General features: G+C 55.0%; 1 protein-coding gene across 1 annotated transcript in view; it reads left to right on the forward strand.

The window, feature by feature from the left end:
• LOC101942878 (homeobox protein meis3) overlaps positions 1 to 20,183 on the forward strand; it is a 33,411-nt gene that overhangs the window by 5,915 nt on the left and 7,313 nt on the right. Inside the window, 5 exon segments of the mRNA XM_065571346.1 lie at positions 5,858 to 6,005; positions 6,654 to 6,704; positions 7,714 to 7,764; positions 12,147 to 12,296; positions 16,194 to 16,305. Coding sequence (XP_065427418.1) covers positions 5,858 to 6,005; positions 6,654 to 6,704; positions 7,714 to 7,764; positions 12,147 to 12,296; positions 16,194 to 16,305 — 512 coding nt within the window.

Below are 20,183 nucleotides of genomic sequence, written 5' to 3' on the forward strand. Positions count from 1 at the left end.
CAGTGACTGGCCTGTACTGGACACTGAAATGTCAGTACAAGATTGATATTCTAGTTGTTGTATTTGATAGTTGTGTGGTCACAATGAGACCGTCGGCCCTTTGTCAGGAATCGTGTGGCGGTCACACTTTTGTAGTCTTCTGTCAGATTTTGTACGCAACTTGTTTGGAAGTGAGGTGAAACATGGGGGGGACGCGAGACAAATCCGCCTTCTGAAATGGGGACAGTTGTTTGGAAAGGCTGAGAGCCACTGCCCTAGATCGGCCCTGATCAGTGTGTATATGTGGCATATGCACGTGTCCACAGAGCGTGATCAGGGCTGCACCCTGTGTGTCTATGGAACACTTGTATCCACAGTGCGATATAATCGATATATTACACGCTCGGGGCCTTAGCTGTGATATTGCGTGAGCGCTGGGTAAGCCGGAAAGCTTGCAATAGAAGTTGGTCCGACAAAAGCGATTCCCGCCCCGCCCTGTCTTGCTAATATCCTGGGCCCAACAGGGGGCTACACGCGTAGAAAGCATTAAACTGCTGGCACGGTGTGTCTGGGTAGACAGATTTTGGGTATATTCTATATCAGGGGGTCTCAAACTGGGGGTCAGGACCCCTCAGAGGGTCACAAGGTTATTACATGGGGGGGGGGGATTGCAAGTTGTCAGCCTCCACCCCAAACCCCGCTTTGCCTCCAGCATTTCTAATGGTGTTAAATATAATAAAAAATGTCTTTAATTTATAAGGGGGGGTCACAGTCAGAGGCTTGCTGTGTGAAAGGGTCACCAGTACAAAAAAGTTTGAGAACCACTGTTCTGTATATACAGCTACAAAGAGTGTAATGTTGACATACACACACAGAGTGTATGGGTGTATCTCTAGCTATACGTGCGGTGTCAATATGGCACCTAAATACCTTTAAAAATCTGCCCTTAATCTGCTGTGATATGCACAGTACCAATGTGTATCTTTAGCTACACCGTGGGTACAGTACGTGTGTATGTGCATACATGGATAGCTGTTCATTTGTCGGTCATTCTGTGTGTGTGTGTGTGTGTGTGTGTGTGTGTGTGTGCAGTAACATTGTGACGTGTGTAACAATGTGGTACACTGTATATATATACATATAGAATAGTTTTGTATCTATGTCTATATATATATTTACACAGTGGGTGTATGTATGTCATGCTCTGTGTGTGTGTATATATATTTATACACACAGTGAGCAAGATGTCACACACACACACATACACACACACACACATACACACACACACACGTATATTAGTGTTGCACAATGTATCTGTATGTTTGGACAGGCAGACATTCTCTAGGCCCAAATCCCTGTTCCCCGCTGCCTTGTGTGTTTGTGTGAGTGTGAAGTGAGTGCAAAGACTTGCCCAATGGTAGTGTTTTTACGCCCTCTTTACCCTCCTGCTGCACCCGTGTAACTACCTGCGTAAGTAGCCGTTGTCTCTAGTGTATAAACGATCTATGCGCTCTGCGTGTGTGTACACACATCAGTAGTACATTGTGCCTGTATATACGGACTTGTGTGTGTGTGTACATGGGTACACACAGTGTACAGGACACTGCCTTTGTAGGCATGTCTTTACTGCACATTTCAACATATGGATGGTGGCTGTGTTGTGTGGCGGTTTTAAATCTAAACATAAACGAAACTTCGTGGCATGGTCCTCCGGTCCTCCGATGGGGTAGCTGCAGGGAAGTTAACGGCCACTGGTCAGTCTACACCACCTGAGGATCCGGCCGTGGCTGCATAAATCTGGGCCGCTGTCAGTGCGCGTACATGTCCGCACACACGCAGCGCGTACCATAGGGCTGCAGTTTGTGTAGTGTATCTGGAATCATATTCAACGGAGGAGTCCAAGCTGAATTGGTATCTTCCATGCATATTAATACTACCCACTGTGGGAATAGGTGTTGCATTGTATAGACCTGAGCGTGAGTAGATCTTTTAGCATGTGTTTTGTGGGTCGATGTTATATGCTGCTGGGCGGGTGTGTATGTGTGCAGAAACGCACAGCAGGGTATAATGCCAACACACACAAACATATTATAAAAGATGTTCTCACCATCAGTCTGTTTGTATGTCAGTTTTGTGAGCCTACGTCATGGCACGTCAATATATGTGTTTGTGCGTTTAAACACACTGTAGTGTACGATGCTGATATCCTCACCCCCAGTGTTTGTATGTATCTTATGTGACGCTTACGCATCAGTTTTATAGTCTGCAGTGCATCTAGACGCACAACCCCCTATCCACACAGCTGTGTGTAATATTGCTATAACATTAGATATTGAATAGAAATATTCCCGGGCACATAAGCTATTTACATATGATATTTGCACTCGCCGTACACAGTATTTTCTCTGTAGAAATATACACCATGAACATGTTCTCGGCCTTTCTGTCCTGTGCAATGCGGAGGCACTCGGTATCAGGGTGTGTATAGATCGAAGAGGTATGTTGATATGCATACCTGTGAATTACGAACCTTCCTGTACTATGCAAAGTGCATCCATATTATAGAGCGGGAGTGTGTGTATAGTATGTATGTTTTATGTACTTGGTATATTCCCCCCCGTCCCCCTGCCCAGCATTTCTCTGTCTTCTCTTTTTCTCCTTCCCTTTCTCCTCTAATTTTCTTTCCTTCTTTCTGTGCTTTCCCCCTTCCCCTAACCCTCCGGTTCATGCTCCCAGTCTCCTGCTCCCTGCTTCTCACACGCATGTTGATTATTAATGTATCAGGCATATTATGGTGGTTGCCCAGGGACCAATAGAAGCTGGTGCTGTGCGAACCCAGTGTAATGGAGAGAGCAAACCACCCCTTCCCTCCGCCTCCTCTGAGCCCCCTTCTCCCCCTAGGGCTGGACCTTGCTCCCCTTAAGAGAATGGTACCAAGAAAGGCCAGCCAGCAGTGAATGTTGCCAGCCCAATCCAGTGTCCCCTCTATCTGAAGTGGTGTCGGTTCTGGTGCAGAAAGGTACCACCATCCAACTACACTAATGGGCGATGGCACATCAAGGAAAGAAACCCGGGTGCCTTTGTCCAGTAGCACCAGGCATATCGCACGGCTAAGGGATGTGCGTGTCCGTATGATGCACACAGGTTAAAATTCTGTCTATGCATGTGTAGTGTGCAAAGAGTGTGTGAGTCTGTACACTCTTTAAATGTCATCCCGTATGTATTATACACACTCTGTGTGTGGGCACATGCACGAGGTCATCCCCTAGCCGTGTGTATACACCCTCATAACGTTCCCCCTTGTGCGTTTGACATTTTCCAGACCAAAATGTTTTGTATTTTGCGGTTTCCAACGACTTTTCCTTTCAAAATTTCCTTCAATTTTCTTTTTAAATTCCCCAAACTGTTTTAAAATGGTCAGAACAACGTTTCAATTTGATGTCAACAAAACCTTTGGCTCTAAATGATTCCCTCCCGAACACACTCTTAAACGCTGCCCAGGAAGTGAGAAAAATCCGTTCTTCCCCCAGCTCCGCTAATGTGTGTGTATCTTATATACGCTGTGTGTATACACGCTAATAATGCTCTCCCTTGTGCCTGTGTGTAATATATGTGCATCTACACACACAGTACTAATGCTGTCTGGTGTATTATGCGCACTGTGTCTGTAGCCATCAGTGACGTTACTCTGTGTATTATGTACATACAATTCCTACCCCAGGGCTACATGTACTATATGCAATATTCACGCACTATGTGTGCTTTATGTAGGCTTGGAAGGATTAGATATTTCATCAGAAAATGTTGATCGGACCGTGTGCACCACCAAAATATTGCCATCGATTAAAAACTGAAATTTACAGCTAAGCAAAGTAAAAATGCAGCTTGCGAACTGCCTAGAGTGTCTTTACTTTGGCTCTTTTGACACGGGATGGACGGTTTGCGTTTTCACGATTATAAAGCGCTTTGAATCTCAGTGTCGACTGCCATCAAATAGTGATTGCCGGACGCCCCCCCCCCCCTCCCCCAGTTCCCACAACGGTGACAATTTAAAATAAATAAAAATGGGGAAAAATGCTTAAAAATAAACCTCGAAATTATTAAAAAACACAAATCTAATTTTGCCCAGCCTAATGATATGCCCTGTGTCTGTCTATATCTGTCTACACCCATGGGTTGTGGTCCTCTGTTTGCATATTTGCTCTGAGTGTGTATATACACTAATGCCGTTCCAGTCTGTGTAGAGCAGTGGGTCTCAAACTTTTTTACTGGTGACCCCTTTCACATGGCGAGCCTCTGAGTGCAACCCCCCCCAATAAATTAAACACACTTTTTTATATATTTAACACCATTATAAATGCTGGAGGCAAGCGGGGTTTGGGCTGGAGGTTGACAGCTTGCAACCCCCCATGTAATAACCTCGCCACCCCCTGAGGGGTCCCGAGCCCCAGTTTGAGACCCCCTGGTGTATAACTCTCCTTTGAGTGGGTGCACTTGTGTAACAGTCACATACACTGTTAGCATGCATAGCCTTTGTTTGCTCACTTCTGCACAATATGTTGCGGAGAGAATCTATTGCACCCCACGGGCATGTGAACCGCAGTTGGTTCGTGTAGATTCTACTCCGTCTCCGTGATACATTGTAGGTGCGTCTACACTTGTGTGTAGACAGTGTATAGCACGTGTGTTGCACATTGTGCAATGTTCTGTGCGACAGCCTCTTTTATTACCCAGCGTGTGTCCTACCTTGTGCACGCCGGAAGCTTGTACGTGATGCTCGGCAATGACCACTGCGGATATTACACGTTGGGTGGGTTAGAGAGACAAGGCCGGGGAGTGAATATCTTTTATTGAACCAACTTCTGTGGATGAGAGACACGAGCTCTCTTCAGGGCTGGGAAAGGTCCTCCGAGCGTCACAGCCAGGTGGACCAGATTGGTTAGTGGAAGTAGTTAGCGCTCAAGGTAGAGCGTGGCCCATTGACACCTCTGCGGTCCTAGGACAACAAGGGGTGGGCGGGAGCTCTGAATACCTTTCCCAGACCCGAGGAAGAGCTCTGTGTAAGCTGGAAAGCTCGTCCCTCTCTCCAACAGAAGTTGGTCCGATAAAAGATATTACCTCCCCCACCTTGTCTCTCTAATATCCTGAGACAGACACGGCTACAAATGACACTGCGTGCAACCGGGCGTAGGTGCTTTATAACATGGGGGTGTGTACAGTTTTGTTTGTGCACCACACAGAATGGATCCGTGAGCATGAATGACTACGTGTGCGGGTGTGTGTTTATATTTGTGCAGAGGGGTGCAGGCGGTGTATGCGTATTGCACACGATCTGTGTGTGTGTGTTACACATGGGCTGGGTATACATTTGCATGGCATTGATGCGGGGCGTGCGCCGCGTCGTGCGTGCGTCTGCACGGATCGCGTGGCGTTTGTGCCCGTGTGTGCAATCCGTTGGTGCGAGTGGATAGTTGTGTCAGGACCCGGGACGTTATGGGGCCCCAGCCAGCAGAGGCCGCTCCACCGATAGAACAGTAGATTTTAGGGGGGAGGGGCAGATTTTGGGACCTCTCCCTCCGTGAGTGGGGCGGATGCGGCTGGTGGGCCGACACGGGCTAATGTATTCTTGCCCCAGGGCCTTCTCTAACCTTGTTCCGGCGCTGATCGGCAGGGTGTCTGGATTGCATAATGCGTGTGCCTTGCACCCTGTGTGTCCTGTAGAGTGACCAGACAGCAAGGGTGAAAAATTGGGACAGGGGGTGGGGGGTAATAGGAGCCTATATAAGAAAAAGACCCAAATATGGGGATTGTCCCTATAAAATCGGGACATCTGGTCACCCTAGCGTCCGGCTCTAACCTGGCCTTTGTGCTGTAGGCACCCCTTGTTCCCCTTGCTGGCCCTGGTCTTTGAGAAGTGTGAGCTGGCGACCTGCTCCCCCAGGGATACCTCGGGCTCTTACCCCGGTGGGGACGTCTGCTCCTCCGATTCCTTCAACGAGGACATAGCCGTCTTCGCCAAACAGGTCAGTGTCTGGAGCCGGCGGGGGGCAAAGCAGGAGACACCTAAGGCCAGAGGAACGCAGGGGAAGCCGTGCCAGTGCTGGGGCCCGACTCGCTCTAGCGTTATCCCTGGGTAAAATCAACTGATTGATTGGCTCGATTCAGGGAACTACTTGGAAGACCCAGCGCTGAATCAGACTTGGCAAATCAGGCCCAGCTGCTATCTTAATCATTGCCAAAAAAACAAAACCAAACCAAACAAAAAACCCCTGGTGTTGATCCTGCGTTTATAGACATGCCCTGGCCAGGCCGACAGCGTACATGAGGCTGCGTCGTGCTTAAAAATTATAGATAGATATATATAGAGAGAGAGCAACGCTTGCTTGGAAGGACTTTTAAAAAGGAGACGGGGTGAAATCTGATCTTGCATAGGAGGGGCTGGGCCGCAGCAGGGGTGGGAATATTTTAAAATACATAGACACGGCAGAGCCGAGAGTGAAATATACGCATGTGGGGATGTCACGGAAGCTCTGGGGAAAGAGAGATTTCTTTCTCTCGCTCTCTTTTTATGTTTTGGGGAAATGAGAAAACCAGATTTTTGTTAATCGTGCTAACCTTTTGCCTCTCTGTGTTTTATTTGTGCTGGCTTGTCCATGTCTTTCTCTTTCTAGATTAGGACAGAAAAACCTTTATTTTCTTCCAATCCCGAGCTGGATAATTTGGTAAGAAACTTAAAAAAATAAATAAATCTATAATTCCGTGTACAATGCAAATAATCTTTTTTTTTTTTTTAAATGGCTTTTCTGCTGGTCCGATTGGCTGGGGGTTGTTTTTCTTTCGTTTTCCCCGTTGGCAGCTTCTCGTCTTCATTTAAATGTGGCTCCAGTTCTGCAAAGCTATGCCCCGGGAGTGAGCTGCTTCCGCTCAGCGTCCATGCAAGCTTGCATTCCTGTTTGGCCCGGGCCTTTCAGCATGGACCCGAGAGACGGAAGCACGTACTCCAAGCTGAGTTTAAGTGCTTTCCTCAATAAGGACTTGTACTGGGACTTATTCAGTGCACCCAAAGTTAAGCACATGCGTGAAGTCTTAGCAGGATCGGGGCTAAAGATGTTGCATGCGGGGGAATTGATTCATTTCCTAAATCTAAGAATGAAGGCCCAGATTTTTAAAGGGGCGTTGGCGTTGCTGCGCTCCGCGTTGCAATGGCCAGGTCGTTTTCAAAGGGGACGGAGGCTGCTAAATCTGTCTTGGAAATGCGACGGAGGCGCTGCGGCCTTTCAAAAGCCAGGCTTTAGTCACCAGCTCAGCTCTTTGAAGCAACGCAGAGTAACGGCGGCGCAGGGTCTGGCCCACTGGCGTCGCACCAACGGAATCGGCCCTTAGAAAGGCTTTTCAGACTCTCCCATGGAACGGATTGATTAGGCCTCGTTCTCTGTCGCTTTGGACGCTTACACGGGAGCCAAATGAGTCTCACTCGCATCACACGGGCGTGTGCTGTGCCCCGAGCCGCGGAGAACCAGACGTGTTAGGGCCAGGGAGAGACACGTGGAAAAGTAAAGGCTCCGTCCAAGTGACTATGTGGGTATAATCCAGCCAGCGAATGAAATAAACCTGGGGCCGCAGCTCCATGAGTTTGGTTTATGCGCCGGCCCCTTTCCGCCGCTCCGGCCCCTTATCGGAGATGCAGATAAAGCTGCCTCAGACGGATTTCCCTTTGTGTTCTCGTTACAGATGATTCAATCCATCCAGGTGCTGCGATTCCATCTCTTGGAATTAGAAAAGGTAAATCGACACGTTTTCCTCCCTTCCCCCTCACCAGCGCAGGGTTGGGGGGTCATTATTTGTAACCGTTTTTTATTAAAAAGCAAAAGGAACTCTTATCGGCCAGCCCCTCAGCTGATCCAACCGGGCCCAGCGCCATTGGTTTCAAATAGAGCAGTGGTGGTTTGCACCAGCTAGAGATTGGTCCCCGTGATTTTAAGGGAGTTCTGCCAGTTTACATCAGGGGGGAATTGGGCTCATAGACTTCAATGGAGCCACATAATTTTACCCCAGTGGGGGAGCTGGCCCCAGTGACCCCGGCAGAGCCAATCTATACGCTGGCCGTATGGTTTTTCTTTTTTTTTTTCCCCTCCAATTGGAGCCATTGCAAACATCACCAGTAACATTGAGTTAAATACGGTGCAACTTTTTTCGCCCGTTCGCAGCTGCTTTGATGATGGATCTGAGGTTTCATGCGACGACAGCAGAAATGAACCTCCAACCAAATCATCTGAGCAAGGAGAAAGTCCCGCCAAAGCCAAACCCCTTCTAATTGATGTTTTCAACCCAAGCCGTGCTGCTTGCCGTGGTGAAAGCTGGATGGCCCGTCACTAAGCCCCACGTGCAGCTGATAAGTGGCCAAATAAAACGGTTTTAAACCCACGTGGGGCTGAATTTTGGCTTCGGGATTATTATCCTGGTTCACTGGTACAACAGCCCGCGAAGGTTTAATTTTTCATCTGGCAAGACGGGGGGAAGGGGGCAGGTTCAGAGTAGAGGCCAGGCCTGAGAGAGAGGAGAAAATAAATGGACGTGTGTTAAAACAAAGGGTATAAATTCCATGTTTTGGCCAAATCTTAAACAAACCGTTTCAGCTTTTTCCAAATTTTATTTTTCCCCTGATAAAACTATTCCCTGCATTCGACCCAAATTGACTATTTGCCGTCCTTTATTTTTGCCCAGCTCTAAGCAGGGACTCTCGTTTTGTTCTACATTTGTACAGCTCCTGGTGCAATGGGGTTCTGATGCATGGTGGAGGCGGGGCCGCGGTGCTCCCCAGGGCTCCCGTAACACGCCTAATAGTCATAAAAACGTACAGCGCCCACAGCCCGGCACAACGCAGCCCTGATCCCAGACTGGGGATCCTAGCTAGAACTGAGCAAATGTTTGCAGCCGAAAGTTTGTTCTCCAAAAGAAGCAGGCTTGGAACATTTCGCGAAGGCCGGGCAATTTCTGAGAGTTGTTGAGGTTGGAAAAAAAGAAAAATTCTAAAAAACAAAAACAAACAAAAAAAACCCCAAATCAGTGCTTCAATTTGACATTTTTGGATGCGAGTTTTGATTGTTTGGGTTGGAACCACATTTCTGGTGGAATTTTCCTTTCCTTTGATTTAGTTTTAGTTTTAAAACGTCTAAAATCAAAACAAATTGGCTTGGGGTTTTTTTTTTTTTAAGCTTTTAGATTCGCTAAAAGTTCCAAGAAATTTTGTTTTCAGGTCAACACAAAACAATTTTTTTAAAAATTTGAACTCCCTGCAAGCCCCCCTCCCCCCCAAAAAATTGATTATTGGGAGAGCTGTAGCTGCTAGACGCTCCGGTACTATGAATAATAATTACTGATTTACAATAGACATGCTGCTCGGGTGAATAAAGTGACTCCCACGCATGTGTGTTTGTAGGGCTGGGGACTTAAACAGGACAGACCCAGTCCAGATCCCCTTGAACTTGGATTTATGCTTTGCAGAATAAGGCTAGAATTAAACACCTGCTTGGCAGTATGCTCGGGCTTAAGGGCCTCGCTTATCTTTAAGCACCTAGGTAGGCCTTTAACGTCAATACCCCTCAGTGGACCGGACCCATAGTGAGAGCTAATTAGTACATTCAGTGGCAGAGTTCCAGTAGACGTGATGGTAAAGGACCTGATTCCAAGCCACATGGAATGGCTCCAATTTTTTGTAAAGCAATCAATCTGTCTGTGGTGCCCATCACCATAGCCTCTGGGCACTCCCAATCTTCAGTGTATTTACCCTCCCTGGTGAGATAGAGTGGTGCTGTTATCACAGAGGTGGAACTGAGGCACAGAGAAACGTACAGGTTAGATCCTCCCGAGACCCAGGCGAGGGCCCCACCCACTGAGCCGCCCTACCTCGGTAGGGCTGCTTTGTAAAATAGACTCTGTGAATTCACGGTAGCTGCAACTAGTTCTGACAATACTTCAAGTCTCCGGTAGCCAAAGCCCCGTGTAGCACGCGTCATGGGGAAAGTAACGAAACCAGGGTAGTACAGGCCTCTGCCGCAGCTCCGTGCTGTTAAAGAAACATGTGGAGGGTTAGCTTTTTATTTAAAACAAAAAACAAAAAAAAACCCCACCACGGGCAGACCTTCCCCTAGCGTAAATCAACATAGCTCCTTTAAAATCAAGGCCAGAGGATTGGAGTTGGAGTCTGAACAAAATACAGACGAGGCTTGGAGTTAGACCAAACGCTTTCAAAGTGACCCATCCAGGGGATAAGCAAATGATGCCCCTACGAACGGCTGGTTTGGATTTACAGAGAAGCCGGGAGAAATTTCTTGACGCTCTCACCCGTGGAGATCGGGATAAACTTTGCATTTGGGCAGCGTGTCTCGTGCAAGTGAAACGCTAGGATGTCTAAAGCCTCGTCTGCACTCAGATTTTGCCCCGGGATAAACTATGCTTCAGAGAGGTGGGGTGTTGTGGGAGGAGACCGTCCCAGGAGGGTGGATGACAGCTGAATTCTGCTGGCATCAGGCAGAATTTGTCTGTTCTCTTCTCCAGCAGTTTAAGGGCCCGTCTGAATTAGAAATCTTGCCCCGTCAACATCTAATTGCACCAGTTCTGCCCACTAATACGCACGCCATTGCAACGGTTTGAAATCCATTTAACGTAGGATGGTAATAATCGGCTAGAGGGTCAGATTCTGATCTTAGTTAAACTGGAATAAATCAGGACTTGGAATCCCGCAAGTCAGTGGAGTTATTCCAAGGGCCGAATTCCAAATCGGCGCCCGGCTCTGGGCCGATTTACCCGGGGAGTGAGATCAGAATAGGGCCCCATGGACGTCACACATTGAGAGGTTAGCGAGCCAGACCCTCCGCCCCTTTCCCTGGCGTAAACGGGAGTCTGTTGTGTGCGGCTAGCTTAGCCCAGCCGGCTGTAGAGAGATCGGTTCACCGGGGGGCAGGAGGTGGGGTTTAAATCGGCAGGCCGGATTCTCCAGCGCGTGCCGACCAGCCGGGGCTCCGTGGGGGTCCGTGGGCCAGATCCCTGCCTGGCGCGGAGGGGGCGGATCTGGCCCGTTCCCCTCCCCGGGGCGGCGTGTCTGGTCAATTCCAGGCATGATGCAATCGCGAAGGGGGAGGGATGAGGGGGGTCCCAGGGCCCCGGCCAAGCGGCAGGCCGGGGTAATGAGCTCATTACAGCTACAATCGCCCTCACGGTTTTTAACTCGATAATCCCCTTGTTAATGGGGTAATTAACCCTTTGAGCGCCACAGCGGGCGCCTGCTGGGAGCTGATAAAAGGGGGTTGGGGGGGTCGGCGAAGTGCTTCTGTCAGGGGCAGGGAAGAAAAGGGAAGCCGGGAGCTGGGGCTTTTCAGAGCTGAAGGCCCGGAGAGAGGAAAGGCAGAGGAGGGACCCACAGCGCCCGCAGCAAATACACTGGGAGGGGTCCTGGCCTAGGGCAGACGGGGCTCCGGTCTTCTCACTAGGAGGTGTATTATGGTAATGCCTAGACGACACCCCCCCCCCAAGGGTTCCCATTGTGCCCGGCTCTGCAGAGACACCCTCCGCCCATCACTCATGCACAGCCCTCCCTGCCCATCGTATCTGCCCGGCCCTGCCCAACGTCTGTCTGTCTCCACCGCCTGTCTTTTCCCCTCAGTGTTTGTACAGCCCCTAGCACGCCGGGGGCTCCTGACAAATACCGGACAGGGCCGAGCACCAAGCACCTAACAAACACCAAAACACCCCACCCTCTCCTACTTCAGAGGTCTAGCTGAACTCTGAGGATGAGGGTTCAGGAGCAGAGCTAACACGGCGGGGATCTTACCCCCTGTTTGCTGCTGTGGGGTTCTCCCCCTTCCTCTGACGGATCTGGTGGCGTCTGTTGCTGTCCGACGCCAGAGGTGGCCCCGGAGTTCTGATCCCGGCTGGCTGGTCCCTTGTCTGGATCTTCTCCGCGAGGGCCAACACAGCCAACCGGGCTAAAGCACCAAAGAGTCAGGCTCTCGGGTGGTTCCTCTCAGCTCAGGGCTGGGGAGACGGGACGCCGGGCCAGATGGGCAGGCCTGATTGGGAGCGGCTGGAAAGCACCGAGCCCAACGGGGTTCTGACCCAGCCGCTTGGGCTCGCGCCTCCTAACGGTTCTCCTTTTTGGGGAGCAGGTACACGACCTGTGCGACAATTTCTGCCACCGCTACATCACCTGCCTGAAGGGGAAGATGCCCATCGACCTGGTAATCGACGACCGGGACGGGGGCTCCAAATCTGACCTGGAGGACTTCACGGGGTCCTGCGCCAGCCTCTCCGACCAGGTGGGAGACCGGACGCCTGCTTTAGACAAGGGATCGGGGGGCTCCCTCATTGTGCTGCCCGGATACACTGTGAGAGATGGGCCTTGCTCCAAAGAGCTCCCAGGCTCCAGAGACAAGGGGTGGGAGGAGAAACTGAGGCACAGAATGGGGAAGTTGCCCACGGTCTCACCGCAGAGCTGGGAACATAACCAGACCAGCGCAGTACGCACGAGACCATGTTGCTAACACCAGACATGCGACCCCAGAACCCGGCTCCGAGGTCTCGCACGCGGCTCCCCAGCTGGCCCCAGGTCAGCCCACCCCGAGCGGCGGGGACATTTCTCTGGCCCAGCTGGCCTCTTGGGGATGGGGACTGCGGGAGCTTGGTGCCGCTCCGGCCAATTCGCATGTGTCCCCATGCCCCAGCCAGGCACTTGGAGATGCACGTGCATCCCAAAACACAGGATGCGATTGTCTCTCCCGGCGCTCTGGGGGTGCGGCCGTCCATCCAGTGGGATACAAGGCCTTTTCCCCTCCAGGAGGCTCTGATCCAGGCTGGGGGGACTGGCTGGCTCAGAGGGAAGAGAAACGGGGTCTTTCCTCCCCGGCGCTGATGCGGCCGTGTTCACAGACACGCAGGAACAGACGTGCCGCGCCGGTCACGCACCCGCAGTCGTGTGCAGCAGTTCTCGACAGGGACTGACGCGCGCCCCTCAGCTACGAATGCTCAGCCATGTCCACCGTGCACCCCCGGACACACACGGGGAGCCCCAGGGCTAGCACGTTACATGTCGGCATGTGTGTTAACAGCCAGGGCTAGACACCCTCCCTCCCTCCCTCCACATGCATGCAACACCCATGGAGGATTGCACACAGCTAGCGCCTCCCCCCCACTCCCTCTCTCACACACACACACACACACACAGCACCCCCTTGCCCCTTTGGCAGCACGAAGGAGCCCAGGAGGGGGTGGGGGGACAGCCCCCAGTGGCTGTTTTCTGCTCCCTGGGGCCCATGGGGGCAGAGCAGGTGGTAGGGCAGCCCCGAGGCAGCGCGGCCCCATGGACAGAACCCCGAGCTGGTGCTCGGGAGACCTGGGTTTGATTCCTCGCTCTGGCCTGCTGGGTGACCTGTGGCAAGTCTTTTTTCCCCCCAGCCTCGTGCCTCAGTTTCCCCATCTTTGAGATCTAGGGATTAAAAGCACAGCACAGGAGCTAACTGGTATTTGTTGGGCATTCAGCCGATGCCATCTGCTCAGACTGGAATAGCAGGGGATGAGGGGCAGCAGCAGGATGGGGGGGGGAGCCCAGGGCCGGGGGGGCTGCGGGTCGGGATGGAGGAGCAGCTGCAGGGTTGCATGTGAGACTCCAGCCCAGCATCTGTTCTCACCAACCTGGTCCTGACCAGCCCCTTTGCGTTCCCGGGGGCCCGGCTCACCCCCAAAGCGATCACCCCACGTGGCTTCCTCCCACCTTGCTACCTGGGGGACGTGCTGTGGTGACAGGGGTCGCGGGCAGAAGCCGGAGCTCAGTGCGGGGAAGGGTGTGCGGGGTGGATCGGGGTGGGAGGGTCCCCACCTCCAAAGGACGCCAGACTCCCCTGCACCCTTCCTGCTTTGGAAATAGGAATGACGGAGCCGTGCTTTGGAAAGAGTCCGGCTGGTGACGAGGGAGCGTCTGGGCCGCCCCACCCGCCTGCCGCCCCCCCTCGTCTGCCCCCCGCTTGCTAATGCAGCCGGCGCAGTCATTTGCCTATAGCAACTCGGATGCATTTTTAATACGCCCCCGAGCTACTCGCTATGGGTGGAGGGAGCTAATCCCCAGCCGGGACTTTGTTGTTATAATTAGATGGCGCCCCCCCCCCCCCCGCCCCACCTACCCACCTGGGGGGTTGATTTGGGGTCAGCTTCAGCATCAAGGCCCTGCATAGACCCCCACTCCCCCCACCCCCCAGTCCATCCCCAATTCCAGACCAGGACTTGGGAGCAGCCGGAGGGGGAGCAGCCCCCCCGCCCCGCTCCACCCCCATATTGACCCATCTGTCCTTGGGGTTCGGACAATGACAGACACAGAGGGGTCCAGCCTGTTAGTGGGACCCCTCCTAGGGCAGGGGTCACCTCTCCTAATACACCCCCACCCACCCACGCCTTCAGAGACAGACACACCCAGCAAGCCGTGCACGCACAGGGACACAGCCGCCGCCAACACACGCATGAGCTTTGTGTCTCCGTGTGCGCCGTGCAAAGGTCCCGCCTGTGGCTGTGCCTGGGCACACGCTGCCAACATACGTGATCTTTGCATGTACACCGGAACATGCCGCAAACACAGGCATAAGGTTTGCATGCACAGAGGCATGCCGCAAACACGCCTGAGCTGTGTGGGTGCACCCGCGGCCAACACACGCCTGATCTTTGCACATATACACACACACGCGACAAACAGAATTGCTGTCAGTAGAGACAACACAACACACACACCCCCCGCAAACGCACACACATTGCAAAACGCCTCTCTTCCCCGAGGGAATATTTGCAGCCTTGTGGATGGCAGAGGAAGGCTAGAGACAGGAGAATACCCAGCCCTGGTCTTGGGCCTGCAAAACAGCCCCGAGAGCCCCCCAGAGCAATGAACCAAGTTGTTGGCGTTTGTGTTAAAGCGAGACCCCAACTCCCCCCCATGGAGCCAGCCCGGTGCACCGCGCTCCATCGGGCAATAGTACCCTCTTAAAGGGGCAGAGGGAGCGGGAATACAGGTAGGATGGGAGGGCGGTAAATGCAGGAGCAGGCAGCTGTTTGGGGTGGGGGGAAGAGAGTGGTGTCTAGTGGTTAGAGCAGGGGGGGTTGGGAGCCAGGACCCTGGGTTCTATCCCTGGCTCTGGGAGGGGAGTGGGGTCTAGTGGTTAGAGCGGGGGGGGGCTGGGAGCCAGGACTCCTGGGTTCTATCCCCGGCTCTGGGAGAGGAGTGGTGCCTAGTGGTTAGAGCAGGGGGAGGGTCAGGAGACAGGACTCCGGGGTTCTCTCCCCAGCTCTGTTAGGGGGAGTGGAGTCACTCTGGAGTGACTCCAGTTTAAAGGAGGCCGGCGCTGGTCGAAGCAAGCGGGAATGTCGCTCCGTGTGGCCCTGGCGGTTGGGTTACAGTCAGCGCTGCAGCCTCGGTCTCCTGGGCCTTTAACCAGGGACCTTTGCTCCCCTCCCTCCCCTGCTCCTGTGGGGGGCGCGTGTCGGGTTCCCCCCTGCAGCCCGTCCCTCCTTAACCCTTCTCACCCCCGGGCTCCCGCCGAGGGGCCTGGGATCAGCTAGCCGGGGTTAACGAGGTGGGGCATGTGCAGGGAGGGGGCAGAATGTAACCGGAGCTGTATTGTTCCTCCTGGGGGCAAAGCCGGGGCCCCTTAAACTCTGCCCTGCGGCTGGGGGGGGTCACAAGGAGCCTAGGTGTGCAAATCCCCTTCCCCCGGCCCCATTGCTGTGGGTTGAGGCTGGCCAGCCCCCAGGGTGCTGCATGGAGACCGCCCCCCCCCCCATGGGTCTGGTCTTGTTAGAGGGTCTTTTAGTGCTGATATCGTGGTAGCAACTAGAGGCCCCAACTGAGACTGGGGCCTCCCCCGACCCAGATCCGGAGCCCCCACCGTGCTGGGCGCTGCACAGACCTCACAACCCAGATTGTGGGTTGTGCCGGGGGGTTGCCCAGACCCTCTCGGCCGAGATCCGCGGCCCCTCCATGTCGCTGGGCATGGCCCTGGCCAACCCAGCTCGGGGACCCTGCCACGCCAGGCTTGGCCCCAGGCAGCACGGACCAGGCACTGGGCTGAGATGGCGCTTACCAGGAGCACCAGTGGGGTCGCCCGGGGGCTGGCTCTGGCTCCACCACCCGGCGCTCCAGACCCAGCTAACCCTCCCCGCGCTGCCCTCTCTGTGTTTAGAATAACTCCTGGATCCGAGACCATGACGAGACGGGCTCCACGCACTCGGGCACACCGGGCCCCTCCAGCGGGGGCATCGCCTCGCAGAGCGGGGACAACTCCAGTGAGCCAGGTAAGGTGGGACACCCCCCCAGACTCCCATCCCCTGCACCAGCCCAGCCTGTGGGGCAAAGCCCGGACTGGGGCCGGGAGAGAGAAATCTGGCTGGGAGAAAAGCCTCTTTACGGCCTGAGAAGGACTTGGCAGGTGCCACCCAGTCCTGCGATGCAACCGCCTCTGGGGTGGCGCAGGGCCGCTGTTTATTCAGCGATCCCTCTCCCGGCCATGCAATGCAGCCACCTCTGGGGTGCAGCGGGCCGGCTGATTAACAGCCACAGTGGTGCAGAATAGTTTGAGACAGGAAGTGACGGAGGATCCCAACTCCCTGCGAAATGACAGGGGCTGGGGGCCGGCAGAACAGAATCTCTGTAGCTGGAGTTTGATTTGGGGGGGGGGAATTTGGCCCCAGCAAGCGTCACTGATCAGCAGCCCCCCGGCTCCCACACAGTCCCAGCCGCGCTGGGCCGAGCCCAAACCCCAGGAGGGCGTCTCCCCAGCAGCGGTGGGGGGCAGCGTAGCAGCCACTCAGCCTCAGTTTCCCAGCTGCTCTTCCCCAGCTCCAGCCAGCCCTGCAGCGAGGTCTCGACCCCGGCCCGTTCCGGGGCACCCCAAGTCCAAAACACGTCAGGATCCTCCCTCGTCCTCCAGGAGCTCCACTGGGCCAGAGCTGCCTGCCCCAGCTCCATCTTCCTTCCCTCCCGCCGGCCACGGGCTTTTCCTTTGAAACCTTCCCTGCCAGTGTCTCTGTTTGGGCCGATTGGCCTTTTGGTAGCCTGTTAACCCCTTCCTGCCTTGCGTGGCCCGTTCAACCCTGCAATGCAACTGCCTCTGGGGTGGAGCAGGGCGGCTCTTTATTCCCGTGGGTAGGAACCTCCGGTATGGTGTTTCCAAGAGCCGGCCATCACGGCCAGGCAACGCGCCGGCTCTGGGCGCGCACGGTGATTACCCCGCGAACGAACCCGGGGAGCGGAGCAGAGCGGGCAGAGGAAGGGGCCGTGGCTGCCTTTGGCTCCAGGGTCACCGAGGTCACCTTCCTCCCTGCGCAGCGCAGCCCCATGGGGAGACTGTGGGGTGGCATAGAGCTGAACTCGGAGAGGGAGGGCAACGAGAGGGGAGGGGGATAGAGAGGCAGTGTGGGCCTGGAGGGGCAGTGGCGGGAGCTGGAGAGGCAGGGGGGATGGAAGGACAGTGGGGGAGCTGGAGCACCCACACGCACCCCACGCAACCTCACAACATACACACGCGTGCACTGTGCACCCAAACCCCCCCGCATAACCTCACAACATACACACGTGTGCACTGTGCACCCACACGCACCCTGCGCAACCTCACAACATACACACGCGTGCACTGTGCACCCACACGCACCCCTCTCAGCCTCACAACATACACACGCGTGCGCTGTGTGCCCACACGCACCCTGCGCAGTCTCACAACATAAACACGCGTGCACTGTGCACCCCCCCCGCATAACCTCACAACATACACACGCGTACACTGTGTGCCCACACGCACCCCACGCAACCTCACAACATACATACGTGTGCACTGTGCATCCACACACACCCCATGAAACCTCACAACATACACACGCGTGCACTGTGCACCCACATGCACCCCTCTCAGCCTCACAACATACACACGTGTGCGCTGTGCTCCCACACGCACCCTGCGCAGCCTCACAACATAAATACGCGTGCACTGTGCACCCACATGCACCCCATGCAACCTCACAACATACACACGCGTGCACTGCACCTCCATGCAACATGCATGCCCCATACAGCCACACAACACACCCAGACATCCGCTGTGCATCTACATAATGCACACCCACCCATCCTGCAGCACAAAATGGGCCTCGTGCAGCCACACAACATGTGTGTATGTGTGCTGTACATGCACACACGCATCATGCAACCTCACAACAGCCACACGTGTTCCATACGCACATCTACACGCTCTGTGGATCCGTACAACACGTACAAGTGGGCTGTGAATCATTCATAGAGCTGCACAATGCGTGTGGGGGGGAGGGGGCTACGCTACGCTGCAGGGAGCGGGGGGGCAGCAGGGAGCACTCCCCCCTGGCAGGTAGGTCTGGCCCCATTGCCCCAGGGCGGCTTTAGGGGGCGCTGTGGGGCAGGGGGCTCAGCATGGGGTGCTGTGGGGCAGGGAGTGGGGCGGGGGGTTCAGCAAGGGGCGCTCTCCCCTGGCAGGCAGGGCTGGCCCCAGGGCGACTCTAGGGAGCGCTGTGGGGCAGGGAGCAGGGAGGGGGCAGCAGGGGGCGCTCTCCCCGTGCAGACAGGGCTGGCCCCATTGCCCCAGCGCGGCGCTAGGGGGCGCTGCGCTGCAGTGAGGTGCCGACTCTGCTTGTCCTGAGGTGTCTGGTGCCGGGCCCTGTATTGACCCAGCAGCGCCAAGGGGATCGCCATCACTTCCTGTCCCAAACTGGGGTTTAGAGCTGGTGCATCCCACGGGCCGCCGTGCTCCCAAGGCCCCTCCCCCTCTTCTCCTAGCTCCCCTCCCCCAACCCTGCACCCCATTCCCCTTCCCCACCCCCTCCCTGCTCCCAACCCCCCGCTCCTCCCTTCTCCTCACCCCCATCCCAGCTCATCCGCACGCCCCTCCCCACCCACTTCCCTGCTCCTAACCCCCTGCCCCAACCCTGCACCCCCCTTTCCCCCCCTGAATCTCTTATGACCCACTTAACCCCTCTCCCCCCTCCCAGAATCCCCCCCGCCCTTTTGTTCCTGCTGTTCCCTTTGTTCTCTGGGATTTCCTGACTGCCTGTGGAGGGGGGGCAGGGAGGGGGGGCCGAGGGAGAACCCACCCCCAGCAGCACCTTCTCTGATGCATAATTTACCGGCGCTTCAGGCAAGACTTTTAAGCTGCCTTTTAGCCGGAGGATATGAAAGATCAGCAGCTGGGGGGGGGGGGGGGGAGGATTTATGTTTCTCTGGGGGGGGGGGGAGCGGGTTGCAAACGGCGCTAGCAGGCGCCCCCCAATGGACCCGCGTGCCCTCTAGAGGACGGAGGCTCAGGGCCGAGGCCTGGAGGAGGCTGCGGCACTGCTGGGGGGGAGCAGCGTGTCGGGGCCGGGGGGAGAAGAGAGCAGGAAATGAAAGCAGCCGTCAGAACCCACATCCTGCTGTGCCTTGCACCCTGAGCCAAAGGAGAACCCCCAGCAATTGGGAGCAGGGCAGGGGGACTAGGACACACAGGAGTGCAATTCTGGTTCCTTCCAGGAGGTGGCAGTGGTACACACACACACACACACACACACACACACACACACACACACACACACACACACACACAGAGAGCAACCCAGGTAAAACACCCGCTCGCCCGCCCACGCACGCCAGCCCCTTGCACTATTAAGAGCAACCCAGACCCGTCCAGCAACCAGACCCGGGTTCCGTTTCATTTTACCTCAGCCCTGGGGAGGTTTGTTTCTCAAAGGGAACCAGCCCTTAATGTCCCGGGTTCGAATCCTGCCCCAGGCGGGAGTTGACCGAAAGATGCTCGCGTCATACCCTTCTGTCTGTCCATCCGTTCCCCGGCCTCACCCCACCCCAGCCCTGTAGCTTCGAAGGCCCCATCCTCACGGTGTGCTGGTGCTTAGGTGCCCCACACCTCTGAGGATCTGGGCCTAGGGGTTAAACACATCTGAGCTCTCCCCAACCACCGCCTTGGCGTCACTCAAGTCCCCATCCCAAGGCTGGGGCTGAGAGAAAAACCAGAGTCTGTCTGAGCCCAAATGGCCTCGTTCTGGGCCCAGCACCGCAAGGAACCAAGGCTGGTGGGGCTTGGCCCAGGCGGCAGTGGGGCAGGGATCCAGCAGCAGCCACTGGCGAGGACGGGGGGCAGCGGATTGGAGTAGGGGAG

Source organism: Chrysemys picta, chromosome 17, assembly GCF_011386835.1.
Source record: "Chrysemys picta bellii isolate R12L10 chromosome 17, ASM1138683v2, whole genome shotgun sequence".
NCBI classification, from domain to species: Eukaryota; Metazoa; Chordata; order Testudines; family Emydidae; genus Chrysemys; species Chrysemys picta.